The sequence below is a fragment of the Perca fluviatilis genome, chromosome 6, assembly GCF_010015445.1.
Source record: "Perca fluviatilis chromosome 6, GENO_Pfluv_1.0, whole genome shotgun sequence".
Taxonomy (NCBI): Eukaryota; Metazoa; Chordata; class Actinopteri; order Perciformes; family Percidae; genus Perca; species Perca fluviatilis.
In genome coordinates this window covers 19,491,471-19,511,566 of record NC_053117.1, presented here as the reverse complement: position 1 = coordinate 19,511,566, position 20,096 = coordinate 19,491,471, and the positions used below count along the sequence as shown (strand labels likewise).

The window sequence follows — 20,096 nt, the reverse complement described above, 5'->3', positions numbered from 1 at the left end:
TATGTCGAAAAATGTGATGAAAAAGGCATAGTATAGTATGTTGCCAAAAAGTGAGAAAATGTCATAGTTTAGGTTGTCAAAAAAATGATAAAAAAGTCACATACTATGACATTTTTATCACTTTTTTCGACATACTATACTATGACTTCTTTTTATCACTTTTTTGACATACTATGCCATGAATGTTTTATCACTTTTTTCGACATACTATGACATTTTTATCACTTTTTGTTGACATAATATACTTTAATTTTGCTGACTGTTTTCAATATACTGTATTGGTTGCATGTGGCTTAGTAGTTAACAATGCTCCAAACAGCACCACCAAGTAAGCACTGTAGACTCTGATCCAGGTTCAGTTCCCATGTCTGGGCTAGATGTTTTTGTGTGGACTTTTTTCGACATACTATACCATGACTTTTTCAGCACTTTTTCGACATATTGTACTATTAACATTTTTGATATACTACACTATGACTTTTTTATCTTTTTTTTTTTTGACATACTATACTATGACATTTTTATCACTTTTTGTCAACATACTATACTATGAAAATTTTTGACATACTATACTATGACTTTTTAATCACTTTTTTTTCAACATACTATACTATGACTTTGCTGACTGTTTGCAAAATAACTGCATTGGTGGCACATGGCTTAGTGGTTAACACTGCTCCAAATAACACCAGCACAAAGGCACTACAGATTCTGATCCAGGTTAGATTCCCATGTCTGGGCTACCTGTTTTTGTGTGGACTTTATGACTCTTTTCAACATACTATATCATGACTTTTTCAGCACTTTTTCGACATATTATACTATGACTATTTTTGACATACTATACTATGACTTTTTTTTATCACTTTTTATGACATAGTAATAACTATGACATTTTTGAAAAAAGTGATAAAAATGTCATAGTATAGTATGTGGAAAAATGTGATGAAAAAGTAATAGTATAGTATGTCAAAAATTTTCATAGTATGTATGTCGAAAAAAGTGATAAAAATGTCACAGTATAGTATGTCAAAAACTTTCATTGTATAGTATGTCATTAAAAGTGATAAAAATGTCATAGTATAGTATGTCAAAAATTTTCATAAAAAAGTCCACACAAAAATGGCTAGCCCAGACATGGGCATACTATAATATGACTTTTTCATCACATTTTTCCACATACTATACTATGACTTTTTTTTATCACTTTTTTGACATACTATACTATGACATTTTTATCACTTTTTTCGACATACTATACTTTAATTTTGCTGACGTTTGCAACATGCTGCACTGGTGGCATGTGGCTTAGTAGTTAACAATGCTCCAAACAGTACCAGCAAGTAAGCACTGTAGACTCTGATCCAGGTTTGATTCCCATGTCTGGGCTAGATGTTTTTGTATGGACTTTTTCAGCACTTTTTGACATACTATACTATGACTTTTTCATCACTTTTTTCAACATACTACAGTATACTATGACGTATTTCAACATACTATACGATGACGTTTTTATCACTTTTTGTTGACATACTATACTTCACATTGCTGACTGTTTTCAACATGCTGGTATGTGGCTTAGTGGTTAACACCACTCCAAATAGCACCAGCAAGTACAAGTTGCAAACTCCAGGTTTGAGTCCCTGTCCGGGCTAGCAGTTTTTGTGTAGTTTGCATGTAGTGTACTACACTATGACATTTTCCGACATTTGCCTACTATGAATTTATTTTGGTATACTATACAATGATTTTTTTAAACATACTATACTATGTGTGGAGTTTGCATGTTCTTCCAGACTTTGACATACTATACTATCACCTTTTTGACATACTATGACTATTTTTGACGTACTATACTATTACTTTTTATCAATTTTTTTGACATTACCATAGAATGACTTTTTTTTGGATATACTATACAATGACTTTTTTCAACATACCCTACTCTGACTTTTTAATGGCTTTTTTTGACATACTATGCTATTGCTGTTTTCAATGTACTGCATTGGTGGCATAGTGGCTTATACTTTTATTATGTGCTTCAGAGTCTCTGTCTGACAAGTCCTTCTCCCTCCCTGGTGGTTTCAAAAGTGGCCTGGACACACTATTGCACTTTAACAATGCTGTGAAGTATACAGCCTCAGGAATGAAAACAAGTTTAGGGATGCCTGTTATTTCATTAATTAACTGGCACTTTTTGACACTAAAACTGGCAAACAATGTCAAATATGTCATTTAAAGCCACCCCATCTTTCAGCTGTTGCAGAGATGAAATAAAGCAGACAGATTTCAACAATAACAACTTTATTATCTTCTTTTTTTCATTATTCTGTCTTTGTCATTTAAGGACAATGTTATACAAGTATAAATTAAGGGAGAAAATACACAATTTAAAAAAAGAAGCAAAACTTCAGTTGAATCCACAGTTACACCTGAATACACCTATGTGTATTTGGGGGGAGTAATATTCAAGGCAGGTCAATCACCTTCGACCTTCTGTACCAGGCCGCTGATGTGATGTGTCTCATAACTTTCATCATCATACAGATTATTAACATCCCTGTCTCACAACAAAGCCGTGAGTCACAGTCCGAGAAGAAGCAGGTTTCAGTTTAGACAAGGCAAGAAAAATTTCCTCATCTTCATAAGTTTAGTTTTGCCTCCAAACTGGGAAGCATCGAATGAGAAGGAAATGTGTGCCACACGTGCACTCAAATCAAGCTCATTATGCATAAAAAAACAGAATGAAAACACTTACATAAGAATAATGGCACCCATGAGAAGGTAGAAAATAAAAGCGTAAAAACAAAGGCTAAAAAAAACAAATCACACCATAGTGTATTAAGTGAGATGAAATGAGAGGGGGTTTACATTAGAACCCTCCCAGAAAGGGAAGCCAAATGAAGAGGTTTTTTTACTCTACAGTACACTCTCCACGTACACTTTGGTTGTTTTTTCCCCTTCTGCATGAGGCAGACAACACTTCTGTTTGAAGCAACAGCCATGTGCTAACACATTTGCACCTCACTGTGTTGGCTGTCCGATAGCGTACAGGCCCTCGCTGGGGCAACATCAGTAGGAAAGTCCCCATCAAGTACTGAGGTCACATTATTTGGAAATGCACTGATTAAAACATATGATGAGCTCTCTGTTATCATTCAAAATATAACATGTATTCTAAAATATAAAATCATCTCAAACACAATATGTTTAAGTATATCTCTAATAAAGTATTTAAATTGATCGCTGAGAAAGGAAATCACAATTTCTTCACCACTATTCAGCAGTGATGTCATGACTGAGCATGATGATACAGAATGAACTGTACAATTTTCAAAACAGCAATACTGAAAAATGCAACAGTGTCCATTCTCATATGTGACACCCTTGATATGATTTTAAGCATACACAACCTATATCAAAAGCTCGTATCTATATACGTGCTTAACGGTGTTTGAGTCTGTGTGAAGTGGATAAACAAGAGGAGAACCAAAGCAGTAATTAGTGAAATTACATTTTGGGAAATACGCTTATTCCTTTATTTTCGTGCCAAAAGTTAGATGAGAAGATCTTCTCATCCAACTTTTGGGCAAGCAAAAAACTGAAAGTGTGTTTCCAAAAATATAGAATTATTCTTTGAGCATGTCAAGGTATTAACACCTTTTATGTAAATGGTTAAAATAAGCATATTTTGTGCAAAAAAAGCATCAATCATTCATTTCAATATTAAATCATTAATTCACAGATGATTCTCACAATTTACCAGATCATATTATCATTCTGAACATCTTCACTCTGTGAATTTATTTATTTTCTAGTGCATTTTATACATCTTTATGAACTGCACATCAGAGGAACTGCCAGATGTGTTGACCAATGAAATCATCACTGAACCACGGTTACTAATGTGCTAGTATCAAGTACTCTATAAAAAATATTTTCAGTGTGTTAAGACAGTTTTAGAAAGTATAAAACAAGAATCTGCAGCCAAATTGAGGGTGCCTCAGAGTTAACATCCATCTTTGCAGAATCAATCTGGATTAAAAGTTAAAATTACAGCAAATCCATCAGGCTCATTCAGTCAATTAGTTTTCAGAGTTGGACTTTACTGTACAGATAACTTAATAATACTCAGATTAGTATAATTATTCTTCATTTTACAATATCATTCTTTTATCACAAAATATTCACACAAATAGACTAGATGGTAGATACAATACCTCCAGCCTTGGATTCTACATTCCTAACAACAATTACAAAAAAATATTAACTGGTTTTCAAAACAATTGTGTAGTGCACAGGTCAGGGGACTCTTTCCCTTGTTCAGTCAATTAAAGGCAAAAGACTAAGGGTTACCTTCGTGAGCTGATCCCAGATCAGCGTGTCCACAAACACCGAATGAAAGGACTACACGTGTGAGCTGTGTTGAGCTGGAGCGGTAGCTGGGGGGGATTCATCTGTGGCTGGAGCTAATTGCACAGAGGTGTGATACAGGAACCAGCCCTGCCTCCTTTCAGCTGAAGCCACACTGGACTCCTCAGAGAAACCGGTCCAGTTTAACGTGCTGTAGTCCAACTGGAAACTGAGCTACAAACTAGTGACTGACGGAGGCTGTGGAGCTAGTACCAATATAGAAAACATGTTCCTGTATGTACTGGGTGGTAATCACCGAATATCTCAGTGCTTTGGTGCAGACTTAATACTATTTTGTATGATCACGGACAATGATGCACTGAAAATGGTCACCAAGGATACGGTATGTGTTGCTATGGGAGAGCACCAGAGGACAAGGTAAAGTACACGTACAGCGTGAAATTTTCTCAACATCAACACAGAGATATATACTACTTACCTATGATCTACCACAGTGAAAAGTGCTTATTTAGCTCTTTGATGAAGATTAGAGTGATATGGATGTTCAGTGTGTTACTGGTGCAATTGCACTAACGTGTTACAACTAAAGGACTTACTACTGCAGAATTTTACCAATCAGAATCACAAATGGAAGATGTCTGAAGCATGTTTAGATGACTAAAATGCATTGAAGCATAGAGGCAATTTATATTCAACATATGAAATTGATAAGCAGCCATATATTATCTCTACATGGACTCTAGTCTAATTGACTACTTAAATTCTAGAGGGAAACTCCCAACATTCACACTAAATAGAATATATGTCTGCACTGCTGCATATTTCATCAGTTCAGACAACCCAGCCTCTGCTGTATAAAAAAGATGGTTTGCCCAATCAAATATTAGCTGTTGGTTATGGAAAGTAAACAATCATATTAATAAAAACACACAAAATATATAATATAACCATAAAATTGTGAAGTAATCCAATATTTTTTTTTAAACACAGCTCATTATTGTGAAACATTATTTCTTCCAGCTTATTGTCAGGATGACAGCATTATTATGGATTGAATTGGCCAGTTTTATTTACTTGATTTCTTTTTAGCAGTTTTCACTTCAAAATATCCTTTTTTAATTTTTCTCAGTGACAGTTTTACCACCAGCCAATGACATTCTGGACCTGGCGCTGCCCAGTTTGTCTTGATAAAAAAAAAGTAAAAAAAAAGTAAAATAAAACTGACTTGCTGACGATTGTGAAAATAAGCTGCATTCATTTCATACAGTATAAAGAGCTGAGTAAAAAAAAATTCATAGCATTATCTTACTAGGCTATGTTACCTATTTGTCTGCAGTTATTTATGTGAATATGTTTTCCTGAATGTCTTTTTTATTTATTTAATTTTTAACTCTGTGTCTGCATAATTGATAACATTTATTAGACAGAATTTTCCAAACAACATTTTTAAGCCTTAGCCTCGTCCTTAAAGTGATGGTTCGGAGTAATTTCACCCTAGGGTCCTTTGCACCATGATCTCGAGCCAAACACCCCCCCAGAAGCTTTTTTCACCTGGGTCGAACATTGGGAGCGTTAGCGTAGCGTAGCGTTATCAGCTGAATAGCTTAGCGCAGAGGCTAATGGATCCGAAGTGTCTCTTAACATTACCCCACTAATAATGCCCGAAATGATACCAAACGTCTACAGTAGTACAAATAGGTTATGCACTCATAAAACGATGGATTGTAAAATTTGTAAGTACACCAGAAGTTTATGTAAATAACACTTGCCTGCTGGCTTCTGCTCTCTGCTGCTGCTGCGCTGTTATTACCAGGGCAGTAAGAGTGCTTAGGGACATCTACAAATTACAACGCAAAGAGATGCAACAAAATATTTTATTAATTTAATGATTAAATAAGGTAATGTCTCCAAACTTACCTCAATTATTACTTGTCTCCTGCTAGTTATATTACAGCACTTACTTTAAAAAATAAGTTAATTTAAAAATATTTTTGTTGCATCTCTTTGCGGTGTTATGTGTAGATGCCCCTAAGCACTCGTCTTAACAACAACAACAACAGCAGAGCAGAAGCCAGCAGGCAAGTGTTATTTACATAATTCTAATGTGTACCAAAACTTTACAATCCATGGTTTTTCTGAGTACATAACTAATAGTAATGAAGACCTTGGTATCATTTCGGGCGATAATTAGTGGGGAATATCGATAAGAGAAACATTATCCATTAGCCTAACGCTTAAGCGCACTTAACGCTAAATCCAATGTTAGACCCAGGTAAAAGCTTTTGCGATTTGCTTCGAGGTCATGGTTGCAAAGAATCCCAGGGGAAATAATCTCGAACCATCACTTTAAGCAACTAAAAGGGGCAAATAATGAGCACTTGAAAAAGAAAGAGGGAACTAATTTAAGATTTATAAAGTAGGTCTGCCATAATCTCAATTGTGCTGAATAAAATTAAGGATGAGGACACTTTTCTTGTAACCCCTGAAAAACTGACATTTGTTTTCAACACTGTTCTGCCTCTATGTGCCTGTTTTTATGTTGTCCTTGTTAGTTGTCAGTCTAGAAATGTGAGCTCCTTTGATATGGGTTTCTGTCCAATCAGTAAAAATTCTTAAATGGGGTGAAAACAGAAAAAGTGCATTGTGAATTAGATTTATCAAGCACCTGATTTCAGGAGTGTGCAGGTGCCTTTATTGTGTGGTGTTACAACTCCAACACCACCTCACATCCACACATGATCTCAGTGCTGTTTCAGTATAGTGTCAAAGACTCAGGGAACGCCCCTTCTTTTTCTCGATAGTAAAAACAGAGTGAGAGTGTACATTTGGAGGTAATCCGAGAGTGTGTGAAACATACACATTCTCATGCTCAATAAAAGGTCCACATGGTGCTCATAAGCCAGATAAGCCCCATTGCTGAAGGACCAGAGGCAGAGCAGTTCCCTGTCCGATGAGGTTAGGAGTGATCCTGGCAGAGTTCCTGGGTTAGAAGATGTTAGGACACATGCTCCAGTCCTGTCTCTCCTTCGCCTCCCAGTAACCTCCGTTGTACACAAAGTTTGTCTCTCCAGTAACTGAATCTCTCCTCTGGTGAAACCACAACGGCTGGTAGCCTTCGTATTCTTTACCTGCAGGAAGAAGCACAGGTGTTACTCAATCACTGTCATTTAATCGCACTTTAGTGGAAAAGCCACACTTGCAGGCAATTCACTGAGCAATCAATTTGCCTTCATACATATGCATATACAGCGGAAGCAATCAATCGCTGTGCACTGCATTTGGGATAGCTCCAAATGTGAACCGAGCTCAATAAAATACATATGAGCGCGATGTGTGCAATGCAAAAACCTGGATCGGTTATGGTGAATGGGAAAATTATAATCCCAGTTTTGGAACTCCCTCGTCTGAATAATTAATCTGCTCCTTAATACACAAACCAGTCAAAAGAGGGAGAAATTGCAGCTCAGCAAGCTAGAGGAGTGGATGTGGATTAAACTTAGATGAATAAAGCATCTTGTACTTTTTCCCCTATCCCTTGATGCTGCAGCACTGTGAAATTCCCCGTTGTGGGATTACAGATAAACAATTTTGAATCTTAAATCATACAGTAACTTGTTTACCCTTGGCCAGTCCACCGGAAAAGTGCCCACAAACAATCGAATAGACAGGATGACAATGCAGTACAAATGAATCACTTGCTAATGTGGCTTCACCATAGCACATTAACAATACTTGACTTTAGAGTTGTATATTTTATTTCATGTTACATATTTCTAAATGAAAATGTCACATGTATCCAGGAAAAAGTCATTTTTTTCCTGAGTTATTTTCTGGAGAAGTTGACATGAGAAGGGTATCATGCAGTTCTCAAACAGAGGCAGACCACACAGAGGACGGGGTGTGTGTGTGTGTGTGTGTGGGGAGTGATGCACAACAGAGGGACACAGGGCAACCCCCACTCACCAGAGTCATAATCACACTCTGACCACCAATAGAGGGAGGAAAAGAAAGACAAGTCATGGGTACATCGAATACAATCCAGCCTACACACACACACACACACACACACACACACACACACACACACACACACACACACACACACACACACACACACACACACACACACACACACACACACACACACACACACACACACACACACACACACACACACACGTCACCAGGATGAACTGCGGAGTTCTCCGTAAAGTTCAGTCTGTCTTCTAATTGTACCGAACCTTTTGTGTTACGACGTGCTTTCTGACCTGCAAAACTGTTGTGTACCTACTAGGCTCTAAATACTACGATACCCATGAGCCTCAGTTGCATTTGCTACGGAAAAGAAGCTAGCTAGAGTTGTTAATCAAAGCCTTGGTAAATCAAAAACACATTGTTCTTGCAATTAGGGACAAAACATAACAAAATTACTAAATGCATCCAACTGGCCTAGAATCTGAAAGTGAACCGATTAAAACTACTACGACATGTTTGAAGGTCACTGTAAAGCATAATCTTTACCTGACAGAATTTCAGCTCTGTGATTAGATGATTTTCTTTTTTTCATAGAAATGCAGTGGGTTGTTAAATTCTCTCCTTGTGCTTATGTACAGCATCTTTTATCTTTGGCTTTTTAATAAAATAATAATTAAGAAAAGTGACATTTTCTAATTTAGTTGCTTATCTTTTGTACTGATAATTTAATGGATATAACTCTAATTTCATGCCCAACAGTGCTCCAACATTGTCAAAGCAGAAAATGAATGTCACTTTTACTACAGAAACCCCCCAAAACTCCTCCCACTCGCAACTCTACGTTCTTCCCCTCCCTTCATCCTTTCTTTATCATCCCTGCCTGTCTCTGTGGTTATCACACACCACACCTCCTGTTCTCCTTTTCATACCTTCATCCACAGCGTCTGAGGCTTCCGCTTCCCTCCTCCTCCTCACGGCTCTTTGTTTCTCCTCTAGCCTCTGTTTTTCTGAGTTTGCCTCATCCCATCGCCCTTCCTCCATCAGCTTCTGGTCTGGTCTCAGACGGCTGTCGGTCAGTCCCACTCCTTCCTCCGGCTCGTTCAGGGTTAGTGCCAGCGCTGAGAAATAGTACATGTTTTCAGCGTTCTCCCTGAGAGAGCAAGAGGAAATTAAAGGGAGTTACACGGTGGGATGCTGTACAATCAAAGATATTGACTGAACATTGCAGCTGTTATGCTAACTCATTTATTGCAACATTTTGCCTTATGAGGCTAATGAGACTTACGGGAGAGGGTATTTCTTCCACAGCAGTTTGGGGGACAACGTCTGATAGACCGTCTTCTGCTTGCCCTCTGATCCACTGCCCCCTCGGCTGCTCTGAATGATCTTGGCACTCTCAATTTTATCATCCCACGTACCAGAGAGAATGTAGTGAGCCTGGCCTTCACTGTCTGCCACCATACCTGTCACCTGGAAAGAGCAAAAGGAAATAAACTGCAGGGAATGAAAAAACTAAACAAGCTATCTTTCTGTGAGTCCAGATGTATCCCGATGTCCTTTCCTCCTAATGTTAAGTCCCCTAGGTAGGGCACCAGTAAATTCGCTTTAGCTTATCCCATATCAGTCACTACCAAGGAGGGCAACATTGTGCCCCATTTTTAGATAATTGGTACGCCTCCAAAGGAGGTTACCTCACTGCAATGTGACCTCATATATCGTGAGCTTCTTCTATATTACACTACTGTAAGTATGAATATATTTGTTGGCACTGTCCAGCAGGAGGCAGCATCAGACAAATTAACCCCTCATCGTATGACGTCATGCCAAGATCTGATACATAAGTGTGGAAAGGAAGCATTTACCTTCCGTGGAACATCCCTGGAGAAATAACTGTAGGGAGAGAATTTGAGTTGACAGGTCTCCTTTGTCCTGTGATTCACAATCTCAATGTCCCCTGACTGCACAGACAGAAACAGAGTGAGACAGACAAACACACAGAGAGAATGATAGCATATCAACACTATTGCCCGTGTGTTTACAGCAGAGACAGAAAAGTATCCTGATTGATCCTACGATGTTATAGGAAAATACTTTTTTTTAAACAAGTTTTCAGGTGCTTTAAAAGGTACCATGTGGAGTTTTGACAACTATTGGTGCTGCAGAGCAATGTTTTGATGAGCAGGTCCCCATATTACTTGCATGAGGTCACACATGCGTCAGGAGTGGCGTGAGAACAACCTTCTGGCCACTGCTGAGGGCCATGGTGTACCTTTTAAGTCTCATAACCTGTGACACAGTTTGATGCCTTTTGTGGCATCTAACAGCCATACATTTAAAATCTCATGGATCATTATATATATATATATATATATATATATATATATATATATATATATATATATATATCACCCTCTCTGGTTTCACCTACTGTGCTCCTGACAGCACAGTCTGCCACTGGCTGGAAGCAGAGAAAACTATAGTTTCCATAGTTTGACATGGACTTGTTTGGATGACACCGTTCTGCACCAGAGGGCAGCAGAGTGGCAGAGTGCTGTGAGGAGGTGGTGGGAGAAGGCAAAAGTATTGAATGCAGAAGGCAAAACAATAAAAAGTAAAAGTGTGTAAATATTGGTGAGACTTTTTCTTGGTTGATAAGCTTAAGTTGGAAAAAGAATTTGTATCAACGCAGAGGTGGTATTGTTTTTGCTAGACTAGTACCTCAAACTTACATGCCGATAGCCAAATAACCATAACAGCGGTGTATATTGTCACACAATGTATCCAACAATAGCACAAGAAATAGCACAAGAAGAGCACAATACAATGTAATCACAAAATGTGATGGGGGTTCCAAAGTATTAAAAAATAGGCTTTGCAATTTTTGTATAAGGTAGGAAATGCATTGAATACATTAGTTAGTGTTTTAGTGCAAAATGCTGAGCATACACAAAACTCCACAGGGTATCTTTAATCACATACATCAGCATGAACACTGCCAAAGAAATGTCATAAATATCCAAGAGAAACAGGACATTTGTAAACAATTAAATATTACCAACTCATTATGCTAATAATAAGTCAGTGCTGATATTCCTATAGTAGTCTGTAGCCAATATGTCTCCTTATTCCACACACCAATGGAATAATTCAGAGATGTACAGTAAGTGAATCTGCCATATTCTTCTTCATGTCTTCTTCCAAGGTTACACACACACATTCTGCACAGGCGGATAGACAGACAGACAGACAGACATGCAGATGTGAAGTCTGCACCTCCCCCTAAATAATTGGGCCATCTCACACAAAGAAGAGGCTGTTATTTTAGGGTGTTATTAGAGATCAAAGCTGAAGATATATCCCTAGAGATTGTGAAGCTTCTTATTCATGTGCTGTAAGACCTATATTTCTTTCTTCACAGCATTTTGCTCTGGTTCATACACTACACCTGCAACATGGAAGGAAAAAACATCTATAGGCTACTGGAGGGTCAGAGGCATTAAAGGCAGGGTTGGTAATGTTGAAAAGCTATCAAGATTTGAAAGTAGCATCTCCTCGGGCTCCGTTTAACCCCTCCCCCTGCCCTCGGGGCTCCGAACCACACACAACCGTGCACGAGTACCGTTGCGTCACTGCTTCAGAGCAAAGCTGAGAAAGCGCCACAATTTTACTTCATGTCTCATTCACTGGTAAGCAAACACCTAATGTTATCATACCGAAGGTTTAAAACAAACATGATTACTGTTGCCAATACGGCGACAACACGCATTTAGCTCAGGCTCGTACACGGGAGGGGTTGAGTACACACAGCGGGGCAAGTAGGTGTTTCATTGGTTCCTTCCAAGCAGATCATGAGGCAGTGATTGGTGGGAGTTTTTAGAGGATTACAGCAACTACAGATGACAGATCTTTTTCGCTCTTTTTTCAGAGCCCATAAGTTATTTATTGCTGTCGGGATGTAAAGACCATTTCAAACAATATATAAAAAGTGTATATTGGAAATAGTTACCAAACCTGCCTTGAATGCAGGGTTGTGCGTTTGGAGCTGTGGATGAATGATTACCAATAAGAGTTTCTCACAAACTGACCTGGTCAATCCACAGCTTGCCCACAATGATGTTGTGCACTGTGGAGGTGACCTTTCTCCACACATAGTGGTTCCCACTGGAGTGGAACTGTAGGTGAATAGCACCTGGGGAGAGACAGGGACAAAAGGCTATAAGAGAAAGGAAATGTCACAGCTGCTTTGTTACCAATCTGCAATCCTGAAAGTGACGTGTTAGACTGCATTGTGTTAGTGTTAGATTGGAGGTTTGCTTTTGTGATTCTATTGTGAAGATGGTCAATTCTACCTGCAGCAGCTGAAAAACACATAATCTAAAACATTTATGGCCCTGTGCTCATGCAATACATTTCCAACTATTTCCAGTGTGACCTAAACCTGGAAGATTGATAATATGCAATTGACCATAAACGCTTTCATTTCATTCATTCATTACATAGGACCTCACAGCAGGCATGTAACGGGATGAGAGAGAAGACAGATAAATACCACTGCATCCCTTGGCTGGACCTGCATCTATCAAATCTCTCATTTATCTGAGCCTACAGACCCCAGACCTCTCTGCCGTCCCAGTGCAATAGAGAGCTCCCTTTATACCCATATTTTATGTATGTGCCAAAGGGTCATAAAAGCCTCTTGATTCATTTTCGCACCCTCTCCTTTAGGTTGTGTGGGAGGCAGCTCGTCTACTACTCTCAAGTGGGATGTGGAGTAAACTCTGCCTGATATTGGGACGGTTAAATTTGCATGATGGAACCTTTCTTTACACATATAGTTTGTTTGCTACCCACTTAATATAAAATGTCTTACCCAGAGGCATTATGGAGAGGTATTTGCCACGGAACTTGCTGGCGATGGTGATTTCCTGCCACAGGGTCCAGCCTCGTTGGGAAATCACATGATGTGCAGCTGCAGGGGGGTGATGGCTCACCTTAGAAGAAAGATAAGGTAAAGTATATCCATTTAGGCGGCAAACGACTTGTTTGGAGAACACGGGCTGTGTGTCATGTGTGTGCATGCACATCAGTGAGCGTGTAAGCAAAAACTCCCTGTGGCCATGCTGTTACCTGCTCACACAGCGAGCGGTAGCCAAACTCCTCTTGTCGATCGAGCTCGTAGGTCTCGCCCAGGAGGGGGTTGAAGGGCTTGGCTGTTCGGTGGACCGTGGTGGAATAGGACGAGACGGAGAAGGCAGCGACCAGGCACATCTGCTCCAGGGAGGAGTCGCAACGTGCTGCCTTGTCCAGAAGCTCATGATACTCCAGGTCTTCTGTGAGGCGCTGTAGCATCGACAGAGGCTCGTTGAAGTTAACCTGAATGGGGAGATCAAGAAGATGTGAGACACACAGATTTACGTTAACCAGTCAGCAATAGGGAGGGCCTTGCCTCATACACTTACAGGCATGGGGATTTTGGAGAGCTCCTTGCCAATGCAGTTCTTCATGATGCTCCACAAATTGAGGGAGTAGTTGGGCTTGTCTGGGACATGAGTCCGTCTCTGTCTGCGGGGCTGCAGCTCCTTCCCTAACACATCATTACAGCTTGGAGACATCTGGAATTAGGTGGAAGGGAAGGAGTACAGGATGAGATGGTGTTCTTTTAACTTCATGTGAAAAGCATATTTGATATATACAAGTTTGATAAATACTTTCAGCTTCATGGACAGCTTGGCAGCACATCACCAAGTGGAGACAGAATGACAGAGCGAGTAATAGACAGGAGGGAACAGAGGACGCAGATGTGTGTTAGAGAGAGAAAGAAGCAAGGGAGAGTTGAGGGAGAGAAGTGCAGATGTTTGACTAGTAATTAACATTTAATGGAACGACGCAGCTGTGTATCTTTGGCTCCACAGGGGTGACAATGACACTGCGGGACACACACACAGATAAAGGCTGGGTGTGTGTGTGTGTGTGAGTGAGAGAGAGAGAGAGATGACTGTAGGGTAGGAAAGGGGGACTTTGAGAAAAGCAATTAAAGAGGGTGATCAATGAGCTGTGAGCTTTCCAGCGGCACAAATAATTCTTATTTGAGATTACAAAAGTCAGCAATGTCCACAAACAGACACCTACATGATCGTCCTGGTTCCAGTGATTGGGCTGACTTCCGCTCGCTCCGCTCAAATTACTCTGAGATCGCCTGGAAGAGAATGACAACAATTTCTACAATGAGCACTGGACATACTGTATAAACACACTCAATGCCAATGTTGTTCTCTCTTCCGCACACACACACACACACACACACACACACACACACACACACACACACACACACACACACACACACACACACACACACACACACACACACACACACACACACACACACACGCTGCGTAACTGTTTCCGTCATTCTTAATAGTGCTACTAGAGTTGAGGGATATGTTGCAAGAGATGAGCCATAACAATGTTGAGGAAGAAAACACTAAAAAGGTAAAGAAAGGTAGCACAAGTAATGCAAAAACAAATTGAGTTGCCAGCCTGAGACTGACTGACTTCAGTTCAGCAAATATGCTATAAAAAATGTACTGAGAGAGCAAAAATAATATGCTGCAGGAAAGCAGACAGGGGTAAGAGTAAAGCAAACAACACTCTGTAATTTGTGTGTGTGCAGGTTACTGTAAGTTGTCACACCATGAACCATCATCAAACACCTGTTCAGAGTCAAATTCACTATTATGACAAACTAGAGCATCTACAGAAATGGTTTATTATACATGTGATAGACACATGTACACACATGTACAGATGCAGGTTAAATATTAAAACTCAGATAAACCTTCATCCCTGTATCTGCCTTTCAGTTGTCCTGCTGTTTGGCTAAATAAAGAAAATATGGATCCCTGTGTGTGACTGACCTGTGCTGTGTGTTCTCAGTGGCAGTCACTGTGATAAATTCAGGGGAATCCTCCATGGCATCAAAGTACTCAGTATTCTCATCTTCATCACTCGCCTCTTCTTTGTGCAGCCTCTCACTCCCTCCTGTGCGCACATACACATTTGTGAGTAAATGCAAACAGCATCCAAAACTAGCAGAACCATCACACGGTGGTGAGTTTGTGTTTTACAGAGTTTAGGAGAGAGCAGTGTGTAATCACATACCCGTGGCGATTAATCAGGGAATAATCAGCATAGTAAAATTGGCAATGTTCCTGCTGGTTAACTAGCCTGAATGATGCAAGCTCCTCAGGGTGTGCTTCTAATGTTCAGTATCCAACATTCATTCAGCACTTTCAATATGTGATTCAAATTTTTTTTTAATGAGGGTAAACTATGACCTTCAGTCATTTAACAACCATCAATATGATCCAAATTTTTTTATCATATTCTATTAAAACCATCATTAAATTTAAAGATGATGCATTTAATGAATTTATTCAATAAAGATTCAACTACATCCTTGTCATGTACACAAAAAAAGGATTATGAAATGTTCTTTCACCACTCCAACTTTAAAAGAGAAAAGACTCCTGATAGCAGTTAAACACCAAAGTCCACACCCTTAAAACAACAACCTAGGTTGTTTTCCAGTGCCTTCCATATGACCAGCATGAGCCTATCCTGATGTTCCACCTCCACGGTTAAGGTATAATCAAGTAAAAGCAACTTGTTAACGGTTTTGGAAAGACCGCTATCATGGTTAAAGGAAACCAACGTTGATTGTTGGTAGGAAAAGGAACTCGAACCACATTCTCCAGTTAATTTGTTTTCTAGTTTTTTGGGGGGCATTTTAAGCCCTTATTACAGATATCAGAGAGAGAGAGATGACAGGAAATGAGGGAAAGAGAGATGCAACTCGGCTGGACTCAAACCGGGGATGTTAGTGTTCATGCTAAGCATCTTAAGCCCTAAGCCATGGGCCACCCCATTCTCCAGTTTTAAAAACAAACATAAGAAAGTTACACCACTTCCTGGTTTGGTAGTGCTGTCATCTTTTTTGAGAGGGCAGTCTTACACTAAAGGTAAGGTCATGGGGTCACTAAAATCAATAGGTTTCTTCCTCCTGGAGGATGGATGTACACAAAAAATGTTGTGCCAGCTGTTAGAGAAATTTTGATTTACATACTTTCTCTCTTTTTTTTTTTTTAAGATTATTTTTTGGGGCTTTTCCCTTTATTAGTAGTAGAGACAGTGGATAAACATGAAAGGGGGAGAGAGATGGGGGATGACACGCAGCAAATGGCAGCAGATCAGATTCGAACCAACGCCACTGCAGAACTCAGCCAACATTGGGCGAACGCTCTTACTGGGTGAGCTAGAGGCTGCCCCCATACTTTCTCTCTTGTTATTATTAAACTGATTGCATAGAATAATATTATACTGAATACTCTAAACAAGATAACATGGAGCCATTGCTTGTTCTTGTCTAATCACGGTGTGTTCCTGAGGGCATACATGCCCTCCCAGACCAGATAGGGGAGACGTCATCGACTCTTACAAGATAACAATTAACGACATCTAGTCTGTATCACGATTTATTACATTTTACTCTGTATTATAAAAAGCAGCTGTAGAGAGCTTTTTGTTAGGTCATTGTGTGTACTATATCTGTAGTGCGGAGAAGGCCTCCTTGTTGGGTTCTCAAGTAAAATGAACTTTATTATAACTTCAGTGGTCTCTGTCTATCATTTGATAATATAATTATTCTAACACCAGCCTGGCCGTTGTTTTTTTTAAGACGTTGGTTATATGTAAACAAACAAGAAAATAAACAAATAAATGGACAAACTGACAGAAGATTCCACATGCCGTACCGTGAAGGTAATTACCATCTCTAAATTAGTGATAATCCAAACCTTCTGACAAAACTGAGGACTGTCTATAATATAGAGCCTAAGGTCACACATGACTTTTAGCCAGTATAGTGAAGTCCACACTGAGACCCACAGGAGTAAGTAACACACAGTCTCACCCTTGTTGGCAGTAGGGGCACTGGGTGTGGTGGAAACAAGCGTGGGTGCTTCTCGCCACGCTCGCTCCAGGCTGTTATGCTGCTTGGCTAGCTGCTCAATGGTCTCCTCTAGGTGGATACGCTGCTCTCGCTCATACTGCAGCGCCCTCTGCCATCTCCTGCTGTGAGTCTCTGCTAGGTCCAAGAAGTCTCGACACGCCTGGGGGAACACATGCACACAAGAACATAAACACACAGACAGCACTGAAAGTTTAATATCTATAATATAGTCTGAAATATGGATTTACATCTGCTACAAAAATCAGTTGTTCATAATTCTCAACAAAGTTTAAGATGCTATACACTCGCTATGACTAACTGCTCAGATTTTTGCATTTAATAGAGATTTTGAAAAAAGAATGACTTCTTTTGGTTCCTGTTCAAGTCTAGGTAACACTTTCTTAAAACCATTAAAATCTTTATGCTTTACCTTTTTTGGAGTCAACAGATACTACTATAAATATAAAATATATTTTTTCCTGACCGTTTACTACAATAGAGAGAGCATTGGGATGGAAAAAGATGTAAAGAAATTTGTGCCAATCATTGTAATCAAGGCTATTTATCACTATTGTTTCGAGCAACCATCAATATGTTAATTAGCTGTCTGCTAAGCATTTACTGGGTCTCCCTGCTGTGTAAAATGTGCCTCGGAACACAGTGTACGCATAGAAAACATCAGTGAGTGAGTGATGAGCTAGAGGTTAAACCTCTGATTGCATAGCAGACTTTATTTGAGTCCATGGTGGGGCGTCATTGTTGCTGCCTTGCTTTTACTGCTGAGAGGTTACTTCAGATCAGACATATATTACATGTCAGCATTTGTCTGACAGCCTAGCCTTGCAGTGGTCAATGAACCTAAATAAGACCTCACTGCTGACAATATGTGATGAAAATGTCAGTGAGTCATTGGGCTGTCAGCATATAGGGCCTCAAAGGAGAGTTTCTGAATAATCACTTGGAAACTGCTTGATCGCAATCGAGCTTGTTCCTAGCATTTTGTGGGGGCTCGTCATTGTTATTCCCACGAGTGATTAGATATGGTCTTTGGTCCTGTTGAGAGTTTGCTTGAACCAATTAGATCAAGTTGTGGCTGCAGGCAGCGAGCTTAAGGGACAAATGTCACATAATTTCTGTTCTCTTGCTCGGAGAGAATCAGCAGTATGCAGTATCACTTTGCGGCAGCAGGAAGAGAAACACGGATGCAGTAACACCTGACTCCTTCCTTGATTTGCTTCCAGACAGCATGATACCTCTGTCTGTTTTCAGTCCCCGTCCAAATGAAGGATCTCTCTCTTACACACACACACACACACACACACACACACACACACACACACACACACACACACACACACACACACACACACACACACACACACACACACACACACACACACACACACACACACACACACACACACACACACACACACTAATGCCAACAAAACTAAAAATGTATTGTTGTTGTACCGTAATAGATGGTACTTATTTTTTTTACTTTATTTAATTTTATGATAGTAAATATATATAACTATATAAAAATGACTTGTGGTCTTGCAAAAACATCATAACTGACATTTCCACATACCTGACCAAAACAGAGAGGGAAAACCGGAAATAATACAAACTGATTGTGAAAAACTACAACTTAAGACAAACACTGTATTTCTCTTACAATAGCATCAATATTTCATACCGTATATGTAGTTCCTATGACTGTTCACTGATTTGTGAGTCTGGATTTTTCTATCCTGATCAGAGAGTAAGTGGCATGTTTGATAAACACACGCAGTCATGCAATTATTATAAATGTATTTAGCTTCACAACAAACTAAAATGAAAAACCTTGATGTGTTCTCCAGCAACACTCATTTATAACTTCATGTTTTATAGGATTTCAAGTAAAAAAAGTGATATATTTGATATTGAGTGGCTTTAGATGTTTGAGAATATAACTCTCTTTTGCTCAAAACAATGTATGGAAATCACAAAATATCTGATAGTAAAAAAATCCAACCAATCTCTTACCTCCAGCAGTCTGTCATGAAGTGTCTAAACAGCAATGTCCGAGCCTCCGTTTAAATGTTAGAAGTGCATGTGATTTTGTGGTCCACTTCCTCAGACATAACCATGATATGAAACTCAACACCCACTTAAAAAGTATAAAAGTTCCACTTTTTTATGCTGAGTCTGGTACAAAGGCAGACTGCATGTGACTTCCGTTGGGGGGGACATGGTTAGTAAAGGCTAAGACAAGTGAATGGGCATACAGAAGGGGATTTGTAAGTAGGAGGTGGCATCAACAGATGCCGGTGTCAAATTAAAAAGTCTTGAATGAGTGATGTAGCAAAGAATACAATGAACTTGAGTTAAGTTTCATGTGATTAAATCACACAAACATAAAGTGGTAGGTGTGTAAAATGCATGTACACACAAACTGCCAAAAGCCTGGATTCAATGACACACGTGACAAGTTACATCACAACTACATGAACTAATGCAACCCTCTCCTCAGACCAGGGTCAGATCACAGAGAGCATGCAGTTGTGTCTTGCAGTTATGGCCTCCTTCATCCCTCAACCCCTCCTCCTTTACTCCCTCCTTACATGTAGCCTAATTTTCTTTGGAAAAGCACATGCAAACTACAGTTACATCCAAGTAAATGCCTTAACAGTGGCTGAAAATATGGTTTCAGAAATCCAAATACTCATATTGTGCGCTTCTTTCTGGTTTA

The 20,096-nt window shown here is 39.4% G+C and overlaps 1 protein-coding gene across 7 annotated transcripts in view; it reads right to left on the bottom strand.

The window, feature by feature from the left end:
* Nucleotides 1–7,022: 7,022 nt before the first annotated feature.
* osbp2b (oxysterol binding protein 2b) overlaps nt 7,023–20,096 on the bottom strand; it is a 50,297-nt gene continuing 37,223 nt past the window's right edge. For 5 of the 7 annotated variants that reach the window (XM_039803078.1, XM_039803072.1, XM_039803074.1 and 2 more), the window contains 12 exons: nt 17,321–17,519; nt 15,267–15,390; nt 14,479–14,545; nt 13,809–13,961; nt 13,477–13,722; nt 13,220–13,340; nt 12,435–12,538; nt 10,212–10,307; nt 9,635–9,819; nt 9,279–9,499; nt 8,338–8,355; nt 7,023–7,502 (listed from right to left, as the gene is read on the bottom strand). In XM_039803078.1, the coding sequence (XP_039659012.1) occupies nt 7,360–7,502; nt 8,338–8,355; nt 9,279–9,499; nt 9,635–9,819; nt 10,212–10,307; nt 12,435–12,538; nt 13,220–13,340; nt 13,477–13,722; nt 13,809–13,961; nt 14,479–14,545; nt 15,267–15,390; nt 17,321–17,519 (1,677 nt within the window). In that variant the 3' untranslated portion in view covers nt 7,023–7,359. The remainder of the gene's footprint in view (nt 7,503–8,337; nt 8,356–9,278; nt 9,500–9,634; nt 9,820–10,211; nt 10,308–12,434; nt 12,539–13,219; nt 13,341–13,476; nt 13,723–13,808; nt 13,962–14,478; nt 14,546–15,266; nt 15,391–17,320; nt 17,520–20,096) is intronic. The other 2 variants (XM_039803073.1, XM_039803075.1) reach the window with 1 other exon arrangement.